At 39.6% G+C, this 13,708-nt stretch overlaps 1 protein-coding gene across 1 annotated transcript in view; it reads right to left on the reverse strand.

Moving 5' to 3' along the window:
- Positions 1-11,719, reverse strand: part of LOC127658321 (dolichyl-diphosphooligosaccharide--protein glycosyltransferase subunit STT3B) — a 75,677-nt gene extending 63,958 nt beyond the window's left edge. The window contains exon 1 of the mRNA XM_052147553.1: positions 11,183-11,719. Within this exon, the coding sequence (XP_052003513.1) occupies positions 11,183-11,442 (260 nt within the window). The 5' untranslated portion in view covers positions 11,443-11,719. The remainder of the gene's footprint in view (positions 1-11,182) is intronic.
- Between the last annotated feature and the right edge of the window lie 1,989 nt (positions 11,720-13,708).

Below are 13,708 nucleotides of genomic sequence, written 5' to 3' on the forward strand. Positions count from 1 at the left end.
CAGGAGATTGTCTTGACCAGGACCACACCCCTAAATGCATTGAAGCAACTGCCATGTGATTGGTTGATTAGATAATTGCATTAATGAGAAATTGAACAGGTATATATATATATATATATATATATATATATATATATATATATATATATATATATATATATATATATATTTATATATCGGGTGACCTCAACTTCAGTCTAATCCCAAAAAGTGTGCTATATACTTTCTAACTGATCAGAGTTATAATATTCCTGTATCAGACTTTTGAACATGCCTCATTTCACTTTGACCTCCATTCGATGTATATAAACTTTTCCTGTAATAAATTCTTTAGAGCATTCAAGCTACATCCTATCACTCCACCATTCATAATTTCTATCACTCCATAACTTTCTTTTTCTATTTTACATCACTCCACTATTTTTATTCTTTCATTTACTCACTCACGTTAACAACCTAGCAACCGTTTAGTGCACCTTAGCAACCAAAACCCATTGCCTGCCATTCAAAATGGCTTAAATGTATATCTTCTGATCAGAATGTCAAATGTGGCTTTTCCACTGCCCGGTACGGCTCGACACGACTCTGCTCGCTTTTTGGGGGTTTTCCAGATTGGATAGTACCTGGTACTTTTTTTAGTACCACCTCGGTCGAGGTTCCAAGCGAACCGAGCCAATAGTAAATGTGATGTCAAAACCCAGAATATCTTGGTCAGAGAGATTCATCACTACCAGCGTCACTGGATTTGCTACACGGGACATCAACCCGCTAGTTTTAATGTTAGCAACAGCAATATAGTTTGTTCACGCAACTTTCAAATTGTAAAAAGAAATGGATGTGTGCAAAACCACGCTGCGGTCAATAAATAAGTTGCAGAAGTTCCTCTCGTTAGAAGCCGAGCATAGGATCCAATGAGCTAAATGGGGCGAAGCAACTACGATGATCAAGCTATAAATCACACCCATGTTGAGGCTGCATTAAACTGCAGTGGAAAAGTATGTTAAAAAAGTAACGCGAGCAGAGTCAAGTCGAACCATAACGTGCAGTGGAAAATTGCCAATAGTCTTCAGGTTTGGATCTTTACACTCAGTCAAGCAAGCAGCCTTTTAAGGATCTCCCCGAAAAATTCCTAACCACCAGATGGATTTACCTTAGCAACCGTATAGCAATCTCTCAGCACCACAATATTGTAGAGATTTCAATTTTGGCTTATTTGATTTAAATATCACATGGACAATGCTTAGCCACACCATAGCAACCATTTAGTGAACTCTAGCTACCATAATCCAAGGACTTCCATTAAAATAAGCTTAGGTGGATATCTCCAGATTAGAATATCATAGAGACTTCAATGTTGGCTCGTATGACTCAGGACAGCAAGCAGCCTTGTTAGTATCATCCTGGAAACCGCTTAGAAACCAAATGAGCTCACCCTAGCAACCAAATAACAAAACACATCTCTCCACCAGAACATCATAGGGACTTCGGGTTTCGTTCTTTTGATTCAGGGTAGCATGAAGCCTTTTGAGTATGACGTTGGTAAATGCCTAACAACCATACAAGGTTACCCTAGCAACCAAGTAACATATCTCTGCACCAGAATATCGTAGAGATTTTCTGGTTGGGTCATTTACTCAGGCTAACAAGGAGCCTTTTGAGTACAGGGGAGCCAGACTAAAGAAATGACAGAGGAGCCATTGGCTCATAAACTAAAACATTAAGGAGCTAAATGGCTGTTTTTAGTCACCAAATCACAGAATTGCTTGATTTAGATTGCTGTTCAGAAACAAGATAGAAAGCCGAAGAAAAGGAAGACAGATGATAACCCATTAATCGGAGGTTTAATAAAAATGATAAGTTTGCATTCATTTTGTCTCAAATGTACACACCCCTTTCGTAATTTATTATTTATATGGAATGATCCATTCCCAATGCGCTCTATGTCCTCGTGGTGGCGTAGCAACTCGCCTCAATCTGGATGGCGGAGGACAAATCTCAGTTGCCTCCGCATCTGAGAGAGTCAATCCACACATCTTATCACATGGATTGTTGAGCGCATTACAGTGGAGACGTAGCGCATGTGGAGGCTTCACGCTATTCTCTGTGGCATCCACGCACAACGCGCCCCCACCGAGAGCGAGAACCACATTATGGTGACGTGGTGAAGTTAACTCTACGTGACTACCCACTCTAGCAAACAGGCTAATTTGTTGCCAAGGAAGCATGACTGGTGTCACTCAGCACACCCTGGATTCGAACTTGCGACTCCAGGTGTGGTAGTCAGCGTCTTAACTTGCTGAGCTACCCAGGCCCCCATTTATATATCATTAATATTACTACAGTGAATATTTAATTTTACCATACAGTTGTAAATTATTTATTTTGCAATTTCTTCGATTTCAGGCATCTAGATTTTGCTTTAAATCAAGCTTTTATTTTGACGTGTTTTTAACGGAAGCCTCACTTCAAACAGATAAACAGTTCGCTACATGGCCCAGTGTGATGGATAAAGCACAAATGCTGTAATTTAATTAGATAAATATATAGTCTACATGTGCTGCACACTTCAAAGTGGATTAGTGCTCTGCTCTGTCATTTCTTGATTTGAGCATTTGAACTACAGAAACACCGGTATTTTTGACACCACTAATTGTTTATATCACCCACCACTACTTCCTTTACTACCAACACAATAATTAGGCCTAGACATTTTGACTCTTCAAATTAAAAAGCGCAGATGACAAGATCAACATTCTTTGCCTTGAAAACTAGTGATAGGCCGATATATCAGCCAGGCTTATACTGTATATTGTTGTTAAATTGTATTATGATTATCAATATTTATATTGACCATCGGCCATCCAGCTCACTCGATATCAGCAACGGCCATTGAAGAAATCCATATCGGTCAACCACTACTGAAAACTTTGATCGAGACTGCCATATACTGAAATGTTAAAGACCAGGGATCTCACCTGTCAGTTGAACAGGAAGTAGTCATTTCAATTTGATGGCTTAGAAACACAGATATGAAGGGGTCACAAACCTGAATAAAGGAGCTGAGACTTCAGGGATGCTACAGCTGTAGACAGAATACAACACCCACTTTCCACTTTCAAACACCATTATTACCATGCAAGTTACCGTTGTTCTTTAACAATGCTTTGAGAAGGTGACACAAAGCCAGTAATAAGCTGACCTGTGCTTGGCCTCCACTCATCCATATTGGGACTAATTAATACGGGGGACTTATTTTCAAGGTTAGCCAGAGGCCAAAAAGCCCTGTGGTCCTTGAAACATTATAATTCTTCTCATATCCTAGAATAAAAGCAGAATCTAATTCAGAGATACAAGAGAGAGGCTCAAATTGGAGATAAGTGGCACTCAAATGCTTCTTCAGATCAGAATGCCAGTCACAGACAATAGAGTCCCGGTCAGGGAGATAAAGGATGAAAGCTCAATTAAACACAGGACTGGATGGATGATGCCAGATGGATAGAGATGGGGAAGCGGAAGATAAGAGAGGGATTCAAAGAAAATGGGGGGAGCCAAATTGGAAATGTGAGAATTGCATTTCTGCTCTTGTTTTCAGTGTGCCAACAGATTATAGCACTCTTATTTTTCTTTGAGAGTAACAAGTACAAAAGCCAGAGGAAGAGAGAGAGAAAACTCATAAGGAATACACTGGAGGAATTAAGGGTAGAAAAGAAGAAAAGGACATACAGCATCCAGATATTATAAAGGACAGAGCAGGCTTGGGGCAGTGTGCTGGTTCTAAATGAGACCCAGAGACAAAGGGTGTTTGCTCTGAAATTATCTGAACATGAAGCAATTTTTCATTTGGGCTCTTGAATCAATAAAGCCGCTGGCTGAGAATGCAGAAGAGTTGCTTGAACAAACTGTAGGAAAACGAAAAGGAGCTCTGAGAGTTATTACGATCTCCAAACTCTTAGGACGGTCGGTCAGCCACCAATCTACTTTAAATTATGTGATGCGATAGGCTGAGAGAGGATGAGTCAACTTTCAGTTTTTGTTGGTTTTCATTCTGAAAAATTGCATCACCTGGTGCCAATGGGGGTAACATCAAACTTCTAACAATTTCAAAAGCTTACCCCAACACACTTAAAGAACCCATAAAAAGGTTAGTCGAGTGCCATTTTCTTTCCTGTGTTGACATATTTTGACGTATTAAAACAAGTTAGGGTGGGTCATACGAAAAGTCAATAGCCTTTTACGACAAAAACAATGAAGACACTTTCAAAATGAAATTCCAGCCACTTCTTTTGCACCAAAAGATGATTGGGAATGGAAATAAAGTATGAGTGTAGGGCTGGGCGATATGGAGCAAAAAATATATCTCAATATATTTTGCTATATCTCGATATACGATATATATCTCGATATCTTTACAGGAAAAATAACCCCCCAAAAACTACTGCAAAAACAAATATGCCAAATACCACAGTCTTTTTTTATTAAAGTGCAAAGAGGTAGGCAGTTCATGTAAGAACAAAGTGCTTCTTATTATTTAGGCTAACTGTAAAATAAAGGAAGAAATACATATTGCCTTTTCATTCAAAAATGAAACAACTCAACTCAAGGTAGGCAGTGCATAAGAACAAAGTGCTTCTGCGACATTTAAGGAAAAAAAATCCCTGATTACATAAATAATAATAATTTAACTGTAAATTAAAATGTCCTGCTGCTCCACATGTCTGTAGTCAGGGCATAGTTAGTAACCTTCTCCAATTCAGCAGCAAGCCGCTCTCTCTCTGTAGTGTACAGTCGCGGGAGTTCTTGTCTCGCAAAGTAATGCCGACTAGGTAAACTGTATCTTGAATCAAGTGTTTTTAGCATGCGTACAAAGCCACGTTGTTCAAAGACGGCAATGGGTGCCATGTCCACCGCTATATGAAATGCCACGGACTCTGTGATGTTACACCACCTTGCGCTCTTTCTTTCATATTCTACACTCCGCATTAAAGATTTGTGGAGTGTTATTTGTGTAGTGTTTGGAGTGTTACCAGAGCTAGTGGGTTTAGTGGCCGGGATCCTTAGTCTGGTGCACTCCTCGTATGCAAGCTTGTGCCTTGTCTGTAAATGTAGGAAAAGGTTTGTGGTGCTAGAAGCTTTGGTTGGCACCAACTTTCGGCATTCACGGCAGTAGACATCTGTCTGCTGTTCATCCGATGTTGAATGAGACAACACGCGAAGGGAGGGGAGCAAAAGCAAGGACGCGGGAGCGAGCACAGCACAGCACAGAAAGCAAACGAGCAAAGTGGCGAAATCAGAATTGAATATAAACAATAATCGATATATACGATATGTCAAAATTCATATCGTGTTTAAAAAATATCTCGATATATTTTAAATATCGAGATATCGCCCACCCCTATGAGTGTTTATGCAGTTAAAGAAACTATGATGTGCTATTTGCTAGTTGGTAGTTCGCAGCAATTTTAAAGACCAAAACATAATCTATGCCAGGCAGAACATGACCAGGCAGTTCTAGCTACGCAAGCTCGATTTCATGCTTGAACTTAGGAGCTCAGGTTAGTTTGAATCACATTCACTTTCTCAGCAGTCACTTAGCTCACAACTGGGGGCACAGATATTTCAAAATAAGAGTCCCATGTGTATTTTGGGCTTCTTTATAATTATAAGTCCTGTTTTGTGTACCACTTAATATCTTCTGGTAATTATTGGTTGGGATTGGTGTAGTGTAACGGTAGACAGCTGGTCCGTGCTGTGCAGTGTGTGTAAACTTCCCTCCCCTGACCTTAAGAGGCGCACCAGCAACTGGCGCTAGAGGCTGTATGCTTTAGCCTCCTTGTTAGTGTGCCCGCCTCCCCTGCTGGCTGACCCCGGTTCGAATGCAGATTGGAGAAGGTTGAGCAGTGCCAGTTATAGTAGCACAATAAACTGCATTTGGGATTTTGTTCAATTGGACACTAGTAAACACAGACCAAGTCAATATTTAAAAAAATATATATTATTTATATATGTATTTTGAGATCAAGCTTTTGAAACTTAGGACAATTGAGGTACTTGTACACAACTATTACACATGGTGAAAACATTAATTGATGCTCAAGAAGGCAGCACACTACTATATGCATACCATAGTTTATGTAATTATCTGTATTGTAGATTCTGAAGAGCAGAACTAAATTCAACATATCTTTTACCACTTTTATTTGTATAAATTATGTAAGGGGTGTGAACATTTATGAGACAAAAGGGAATGTAAACTTATCTTCTCAATTATATATACACTGTTTATTAAACCTTGGATTAATGGGTTGTCAGCTGTATTACTTTTATTCGGCTTTCTATCTTGTTTCTGAACAGCAATCTAAATAGAGCAATTCTGTGGTTTGGTGACTAAAAACAGCCATTTGGCTCCTTAATGTTTCTGTTTAGGAGCCAATGGCTCCAAAGTAATTTTATTAGTCTGGAGCCATGGTTGTTGCATTCCAAAATGTGTCAGACCACAATTAATAATGCCAGTAAATGTTGCAGTCTCAATGCTGACGCAAGGGTGTTATAGTGGACATTAGTGTGAAGTGTCTGCTTCAATGGGGAGCTCTTTTTAAGCTAACTAGTCCTCATCGAGCAACAAAAAAAGTGAATATATTTATTGCAACTAACCTGTATTACAACATCCAGTTTAAATGGCACAAACTTTTGAAAATAACTATCGCCCCCTTAAGTAGTAAGGTTCGTTACCGCCACAGTGACGCACGTTAAGCATATTCAACTGGACCGTGTACTGGCAATGCATTACCCATGAGCTTTCATCTGTGTATGCACAATTATGTTATGTTTCCACCCGTAGGGGGAGGGGACACATTTCACAGAAAGCATTTTGATGGACAAAAACTTAGGTTAATATATGCCTATGGGTGCACAAGACAAGGTGCCTGAGATGAAATAAAAATGTTTTGTGATTTTCAACATTTTCATTGGTTTCAAGTCTGGACCTCAAAGACTTACGGACAAACGATTGACAGTTGTCCTCCAGTGTAACATGTTCTGTTCGAATGATGTTTGAAATTAGGAAATAAACTGGCCTTGTTTGCCTTCAAATATTTCTAAAGATTAGGCCTACTTAAATCACCAAGAGCCTTATATCACAGTCCCAACTGAAGTCATCTACTGATGGGTACAGTCAGGTTCTTAGAGGAGATTAAAATAATGTTTATCTAATTAATGCAATTAAGAAGTTACATATTAATTAACTGCAGTTATTAATAAACCTACTTCTGAGTGTGTGAATGACTGTATTTGTCAGCCACCACCAAAGACCATTTTTGACAAAGGAAAAACCACGCTTCCATGGATAAAGTTCTGTGTACACCATGTACCAACATAAAAAATAAAAAAAAGGACCGAATGTCAGTGGTCTAAATTCATGTCTAAACTCAATCTGTGTCCATCAAACCAACTACCCAGAGGGAACAGCAACCCAACCTCTGCAAAGGGACTTGAGAGCTCACATTCACAGTTAAAAGCTTCTCAACATTCGTATGACTAACAGAGCTTGAAAATCAATCTTGGGCAAGGCATGCCTGCAAGTAAAAAAGAAAAACTCCTTCTGCATGTCAAGCTAGATCACTGAAATAGCACACAATAGCTTGAGTAGTGTCAATGGCACACTCGAGAGCACACAACAAAGATAAACACAATGAATCAGTCTGAGAGTGCAAAATAAAGGGCAAGAACAAACACTGTTTTAATTCTTCTATAAATCAACCAATAAGATACATCAGAGACTGTAGTTTGAACAGAGTCCAATCACCCAATATGGCAGAAAAGGCTATGAAAAGGATTATCAGAGATTATGTAATCACAATCAGACTGATGACACTTAAAAAAAAAACAGGGCTCTCAGAAATAGCATAGACAAATGTTATACACTGATGAGCCACAACATTAAAACCACCTGTTAGTGCCAGATGGGCTGGTTTGAGTATTTCTGTAACTGCTGATCTCCTGTGATTTTCACACACCACAGTCTCTAGAATTTACGCCGACTGGTGCCAAAAAAAATAAAGAAATAAATATACAGTGAGCGGCAGTTCTGTGGACGGAAATGCTTTGTTGATGAGAAAGGTCAACGGGGAATGGCCAGACTGGTTTGAACTGACAAATTCTACGATAACTCATATAACTGCTCTGTACAATTGTGGTGAGAAGAATAGCATTTCAGAATGCTATTCTGAGATGCGGGTTGGCACCGTTTTGGTGGAACAAAGGGAATTTACATAATATTAGGCAGGTGGTTTTAATGTTGTTGCTGATCGGTGTACACACCTTTGTGTAAATGTGAATTGTGGCATCATCTTCCTAACAGTATGACATCTCAAACTTGCAGCAGGACATTAATCGACAAAGAGATTCAAATATACTTGCTTCATTGAGTATCAGCACAACAGAAAAAAGTCAAGGTAGCATTGCACTAAATAAATTATCATACCATTTCAGGATATGCTGCATGTATTACGAATTATCTGAATGGAAATTAGGCTAATGACAAAGACATTGCTGGCAGTACCATTACATGTAAATGGTTTAGAAAATCATCCAAATAAATTCAGAGGGCCATTAGCAAATAGCAATGCCTCGTTTGCTAATTAATGTACTCACCCAATTTGTGTAGCCCATTTCTGGCTTTACAGCACTAGTAGCCTACATACAAAAAACCCTGTTTGGAACAGGATTGTAATCTTATGGCAAAAGCACACGTCTGTTTTCTGCACGCTGTCAAATCTCGCATGAACATTTAGTCTTCAGCACAGTCTGCTTCTTTGCATGCATTGACTATGCATAAAGAGTATCAAAGCAGTCGTAGTGTGCATCCATCGAACGCATCAGTATGTGTATATTGCACAGTATTCAGTAGGTAGTAAGCTAGTACTCCATTCCTAACATAGCAAATGAGATACGGTTCATGAACATCTACAGTAGAAAAATGACAAAGAGACTAAGACCCTGTTTACAGATGGTATCCTGTCCCCTGTGACCACTAGTGTTCGGATTTCATGGGGAGGATCTGTTTTATGATGATATACATAAATCAGTATATCAGTGTGTTACTGCATGACATTAAAGTGCAGCAAAATCATAAACGACAATGTTAAAAAAAACTGCACGCTGTTACTCCCAGATGCATCTGAAATTTGATTCAAGCGAAATCTGAAAATTTCAAGCAGAATTATCCATTATTTCAGTGGATTACCTGTACTAAATGAGCGTTAGATGTTCGTGCTTCTCATCTGTGTTGACATCAGACACACTGAAGGAGATGCGTGAAGTTCTCGAGTTTGTGTATGTAATTGCTTATTTTTTTATTTTATTTTTTACAAGCCACTCGAAACCAGCACAGTTGACACTGTTTTAGCACAGTGGTTGATTGACAAGTGAGGGGTGGTGCTTCACTGTTGTCCAGGATGCATAAAAGGAAGGATTAGCATTTACACTTCAAATGCCATGTGGTCTTGTGCGTTATTGACCATATTCGTATGCAGTTTTAAAGGTTTTAGACATCGTTAAGACCTGTATTTAGTGCTGACATATGTCATCGGATCACTAAAAATGCATCTTAATATCAGGAGTAAACAGAGTCTATGGCCGAACATATATGTGGTGACACCTTTTACCATGTGCAGCTTTAGACAAGCAAACTTCTATCATTTAAATCAATAGATCAGTTTTGTTAAGTGTCTAATCACTCATAATTCGAAAAAGCTACCGAGACATGCTAATGAGTAATGCAAGCAGGGGTTAAAAGGCACAGTAACAAGATGATATGAAAGGGAGAGAAGCAGGAAAAAATATTCACTTTTTTGCACAATAACAAACTGTGTGAGTTGTACTGTAGGCTTTGTATACTGGTTATACCTGCGCAACTATCTGTTGCCTTTGATAAAGAAAAACTTCTCATTTGACCAGATATTCGACTTAATCTGCCTATCCTGTAAAACAAAGCAACAAACCCTGGATCAAGCTTAGCATTTATATGATTCATAGTATTTTATCAATTAAAAAATACAAGAATCACTAAACAGTTTACTAAGCTAATGAAATTACACTGATCAAAAAAAAAAACTGAATCAAATCAAAAACCTGAATGGTGGCAAGAACTCTGAAGGTCAAAATATCATATAAAGGCATCATAAAAGTAATCCATTCGACTCCAATCAATGTCTTCTGAAGCGATCCAATCGGCTTTGGGTGAGAACAGACCAAAATGTCATTCCTAATTCACTATAAATCTTGACGGCAGTCTCCTGATTTCAAGCTTGTGCCTAGGATGGCAAGATGTTCAGTGAAAAAAAGTGTTACATTTTGGTTTGTCCTCACCTAAATTCGATTCAAAAGAAATGGATTAAACCACCGGAGTAGTCTGGATTACTGTTATACTGTGCACTACACGAAGACTTGAGGTTAATTCAAACCAAAAAATCATAAATAGACAACATGTGATTGCCAAAAATACACTAAAGCAGTTAAAAGCTAGTGCGCGACAACTACTTTGTGTGTCAAATACCGAATACGAGACACTAAATTTCGCGCGAACATTCCAATACTTTGTCACGTGCAAAAAACACACATTTGGCTTTCAATGTGAATAGTTTTGTAGTGGAGGATAAATACGAGCATAATTATAGATCCTTTGGTTAATACTGTATAATAACTTGAATACAAGTCATCAATAAACATAGAAGATCTCTGGCTGATGTACATTCAAATATTAATCAAATATTTATAACCTCGCTATTTAAATGTAATTGTAGACACCAACGTTTCTTCGTGAGTTGGAGTTGCTTTATCCCTTGCCATTTCCTCGTTGTTTTCTAATGGTACCTTGCGCTTCAGTTAATCAGAAGGCAACTGATAGTAAACATGATGATTGTATGCTGCTATCACATTCAGTAAAGAGAAATAATTTTGTTCACCGTGCATATCCAAAAGCAGCAACTGCCATCATAGACGTGTTGAAGACAATACGATTCCTAAGACAATTACACCGAGATGAATGAAGCATCATCACACACACTGACTGCTACCGCTGACACATGGAACCGCGCTCACGAATTCCATTCATTCTCTTGCATTACATCCAAAAACGTCAGTTTCTAAATGCGACACGAAGTTTAAACGCAGAGTTTTTACTCACCATGGGTCAAACTCGTGAATGATGCTCTCGAAACGAATAACTGCGAAAAGTCGAGAGCTGAACCCTGCCAACCAGGCCAGAAAGAGAATGGTGAACGACAGCAACGACTGCCATCCCGCCGGCTGCGTCAGTCCCCCGGACAGGCCTCCGCCGCCGCTACATCCAGCTGGGGAATTGGTCCGCCCGTTGCCCGATACCGAACCTCCGGCGTTGGAGCTCGCTTTGTGCTTACAGTCAGAGGCAGTGTGGTGTTCCGCCATGTTCTGAGCGAGCCGTGCTGGTGGAGGATTTGGTTAGGAAAGCACTTCCCACCGACACGCACCCCTCTATCCACCAACCCGCTCCCTCCTCGTCTCCAATATTACTCCGCAAGCAGGGCTTTGTTCCAGCTGCTGCTATTTGGCTTTTAATATGTACTATTTGTATTTATTTGCACTAGATTTCGCGTCTGCGTAGCATGCTAACCGGCTTGCAGCATTCGGAACACGAGATCCACCAGTAAGTGGGGGCGAACAGGGCGTATCAACTCGGAAGAACAGCATGAAGAATCTTTCAGCCTCTCATAGCGAGACAGGTAGAACAAGGCGGTTCCGCCGCTGTAGACTTTCAGCCAATCCGCTGAAAGTCGATGACTGACAGAGGCTCCTTCAGCCAATCCGCTGCAAGTCGATGACTGACAGAAGTGACCTCAGCCAATCCGCTGCAAGTCGATGACTGACAGAAGCAATCGACCAGCCAATGGGAGCTTCACACACTGAATCGTTGATTAACTGAAACGGAACAACGCTCACTGGAAAATGGCCAATCTTGTGCCTGGATTACTGTGCGTGAAAGCTTTTTGGAGCCAATGAGCATGGATTGATGTCGAAGCATTGACCAATAAAATAAATGAGTTTTTGCAAATGAGAGAGAAAAAAAAAAACTTCTGCCAATGGCCACAACGCATAGACGTCAAACGATAGATTTTGCGTACTGTCTGAGCTCGCCATTTAAAACGTTTTGCATACAAACATTGAAATAAAAAGAGCACTTTAAATATGTAAGTCTATTTTGGCGTCTTGTAATAAGAGAAATGCATAAAGATAACTGAAGATCTGGCAATTGAGAGGTTTCATGTTGTTACTTTAAACACAAAGAGCTGTAAAAACCTGCTGGGCATTATTGCCTGCCGCACATTCACCTGTGCCTTAAGCCCAGCTGGACTTCTCCCTCCCATCACCTGCGTAGACACCGGATCTCATCCAACGCCTCTCATCCTTGCCTTCCCATCCACACATCCTTCCTTTACGAATTACTTGGGTTCTATATGTATATATTAACAGTATATTTATAAATGTTTTATATGTTTTATGACAGCTATTCATGGCGCCTAATTAATAAAACTGTCTTACATTTTGGTTGCTTGCTAGTTTAGTATTTGATGAGGCCTTTTATTGTAACGTCAAAGATACAATATGCCCCTCTTATTGCACAATAAACCTTTGATGGACTGAGTTGCTGCAGAAGAGGAAAGGTACATCAAACTGAATTGGATTTTCACTGATCAAGAAAGCTATTTTCAAGCATCTACAATACTTCAAGCATTACTCCCTTCTAAACCACCTTTATATATAATCTAGGGTCACGGTCTGCTTAATGCATGTTATACTATAATAAAAGCTTAATAACATTTTTTCATGCATATGTCTTGGAAGAATTGGTAGATTCCATAGTAAAATATTGGAAAAACTTTCCACTGCCCTATCCGTGCCACATGATAGTTATCTGAAATTTACAGTGAATTATTTGCCTTTGCCAGACTGAGAGCGATAACCACTAATCGCGACCACGAAGAGGTTACCTCATGTGAATCTAGGGCCAATTTGGTTGATTAGAAGACCTGGCTGGAGTTACTCAGCACACCCTGGATTCGAACTCGCGACTCCAGGGGTGGTAGTCAGCTTCAATACTCACTGAACTACCCAGGCCCGAACAGCCACTGACAGTGCTCAAAACGTCACTCAAATATCTCTTGGATCTTAACACAAGCCCAAAAGACATGGGATGTGTCTCCAACTTCTGATTGGCATCGCCATCAGGTGGGTGTGTCTTAAAACCAAGCCTATATAATCTAGAGGGGGTCCAAAAAAATCTATGTAAAATCTTGAATTGCATAAGATACACCCTTGCATCTCTAGATGTAGACTTGACATTTTTTTTAATCCTAGCCCACACAACCTCCTCCAATACCAAATTTAAATCTTTCTCCCATAATCTCTTGAGAGAAGTTGAAGCTTCATCCCCCAGACTCTGAATTAGTTAGAATATTCCCATTCATAGATAAATGTAATGAAGCCCACCTGCTCACATCGCTCGAAAACCAGTGAAGATCTAATGGAGTCATAGAGGAATAATAAAATACCATCTGTGTAAAGCAAAAGCTTATGCGCCATACCTCTTGAAAATAATCTTCCCATCTTATCGTGGCTGCTAATGGTTCCAGGGCAAGAAAGAACAATAATGGGGAAAGAGGGCAAACCTGCTGGG

The sequence above is a fragment of the Xyrauchen texanus genome, chromosome 17 (genome assembly GCF_025860055.1).
Source record: "Xyrauchen texanus isolate HMW12.3.18 chromosome 17, RBS_HiC_50CHRs, whole genome shotgun sequence".
Lineage (NCBI taxonomy): Eukaryota > Metazoa > Chordata > Actinopteri > Cypriniformes > Catostomidae > Xyrauchen > Xyrauchen texanus.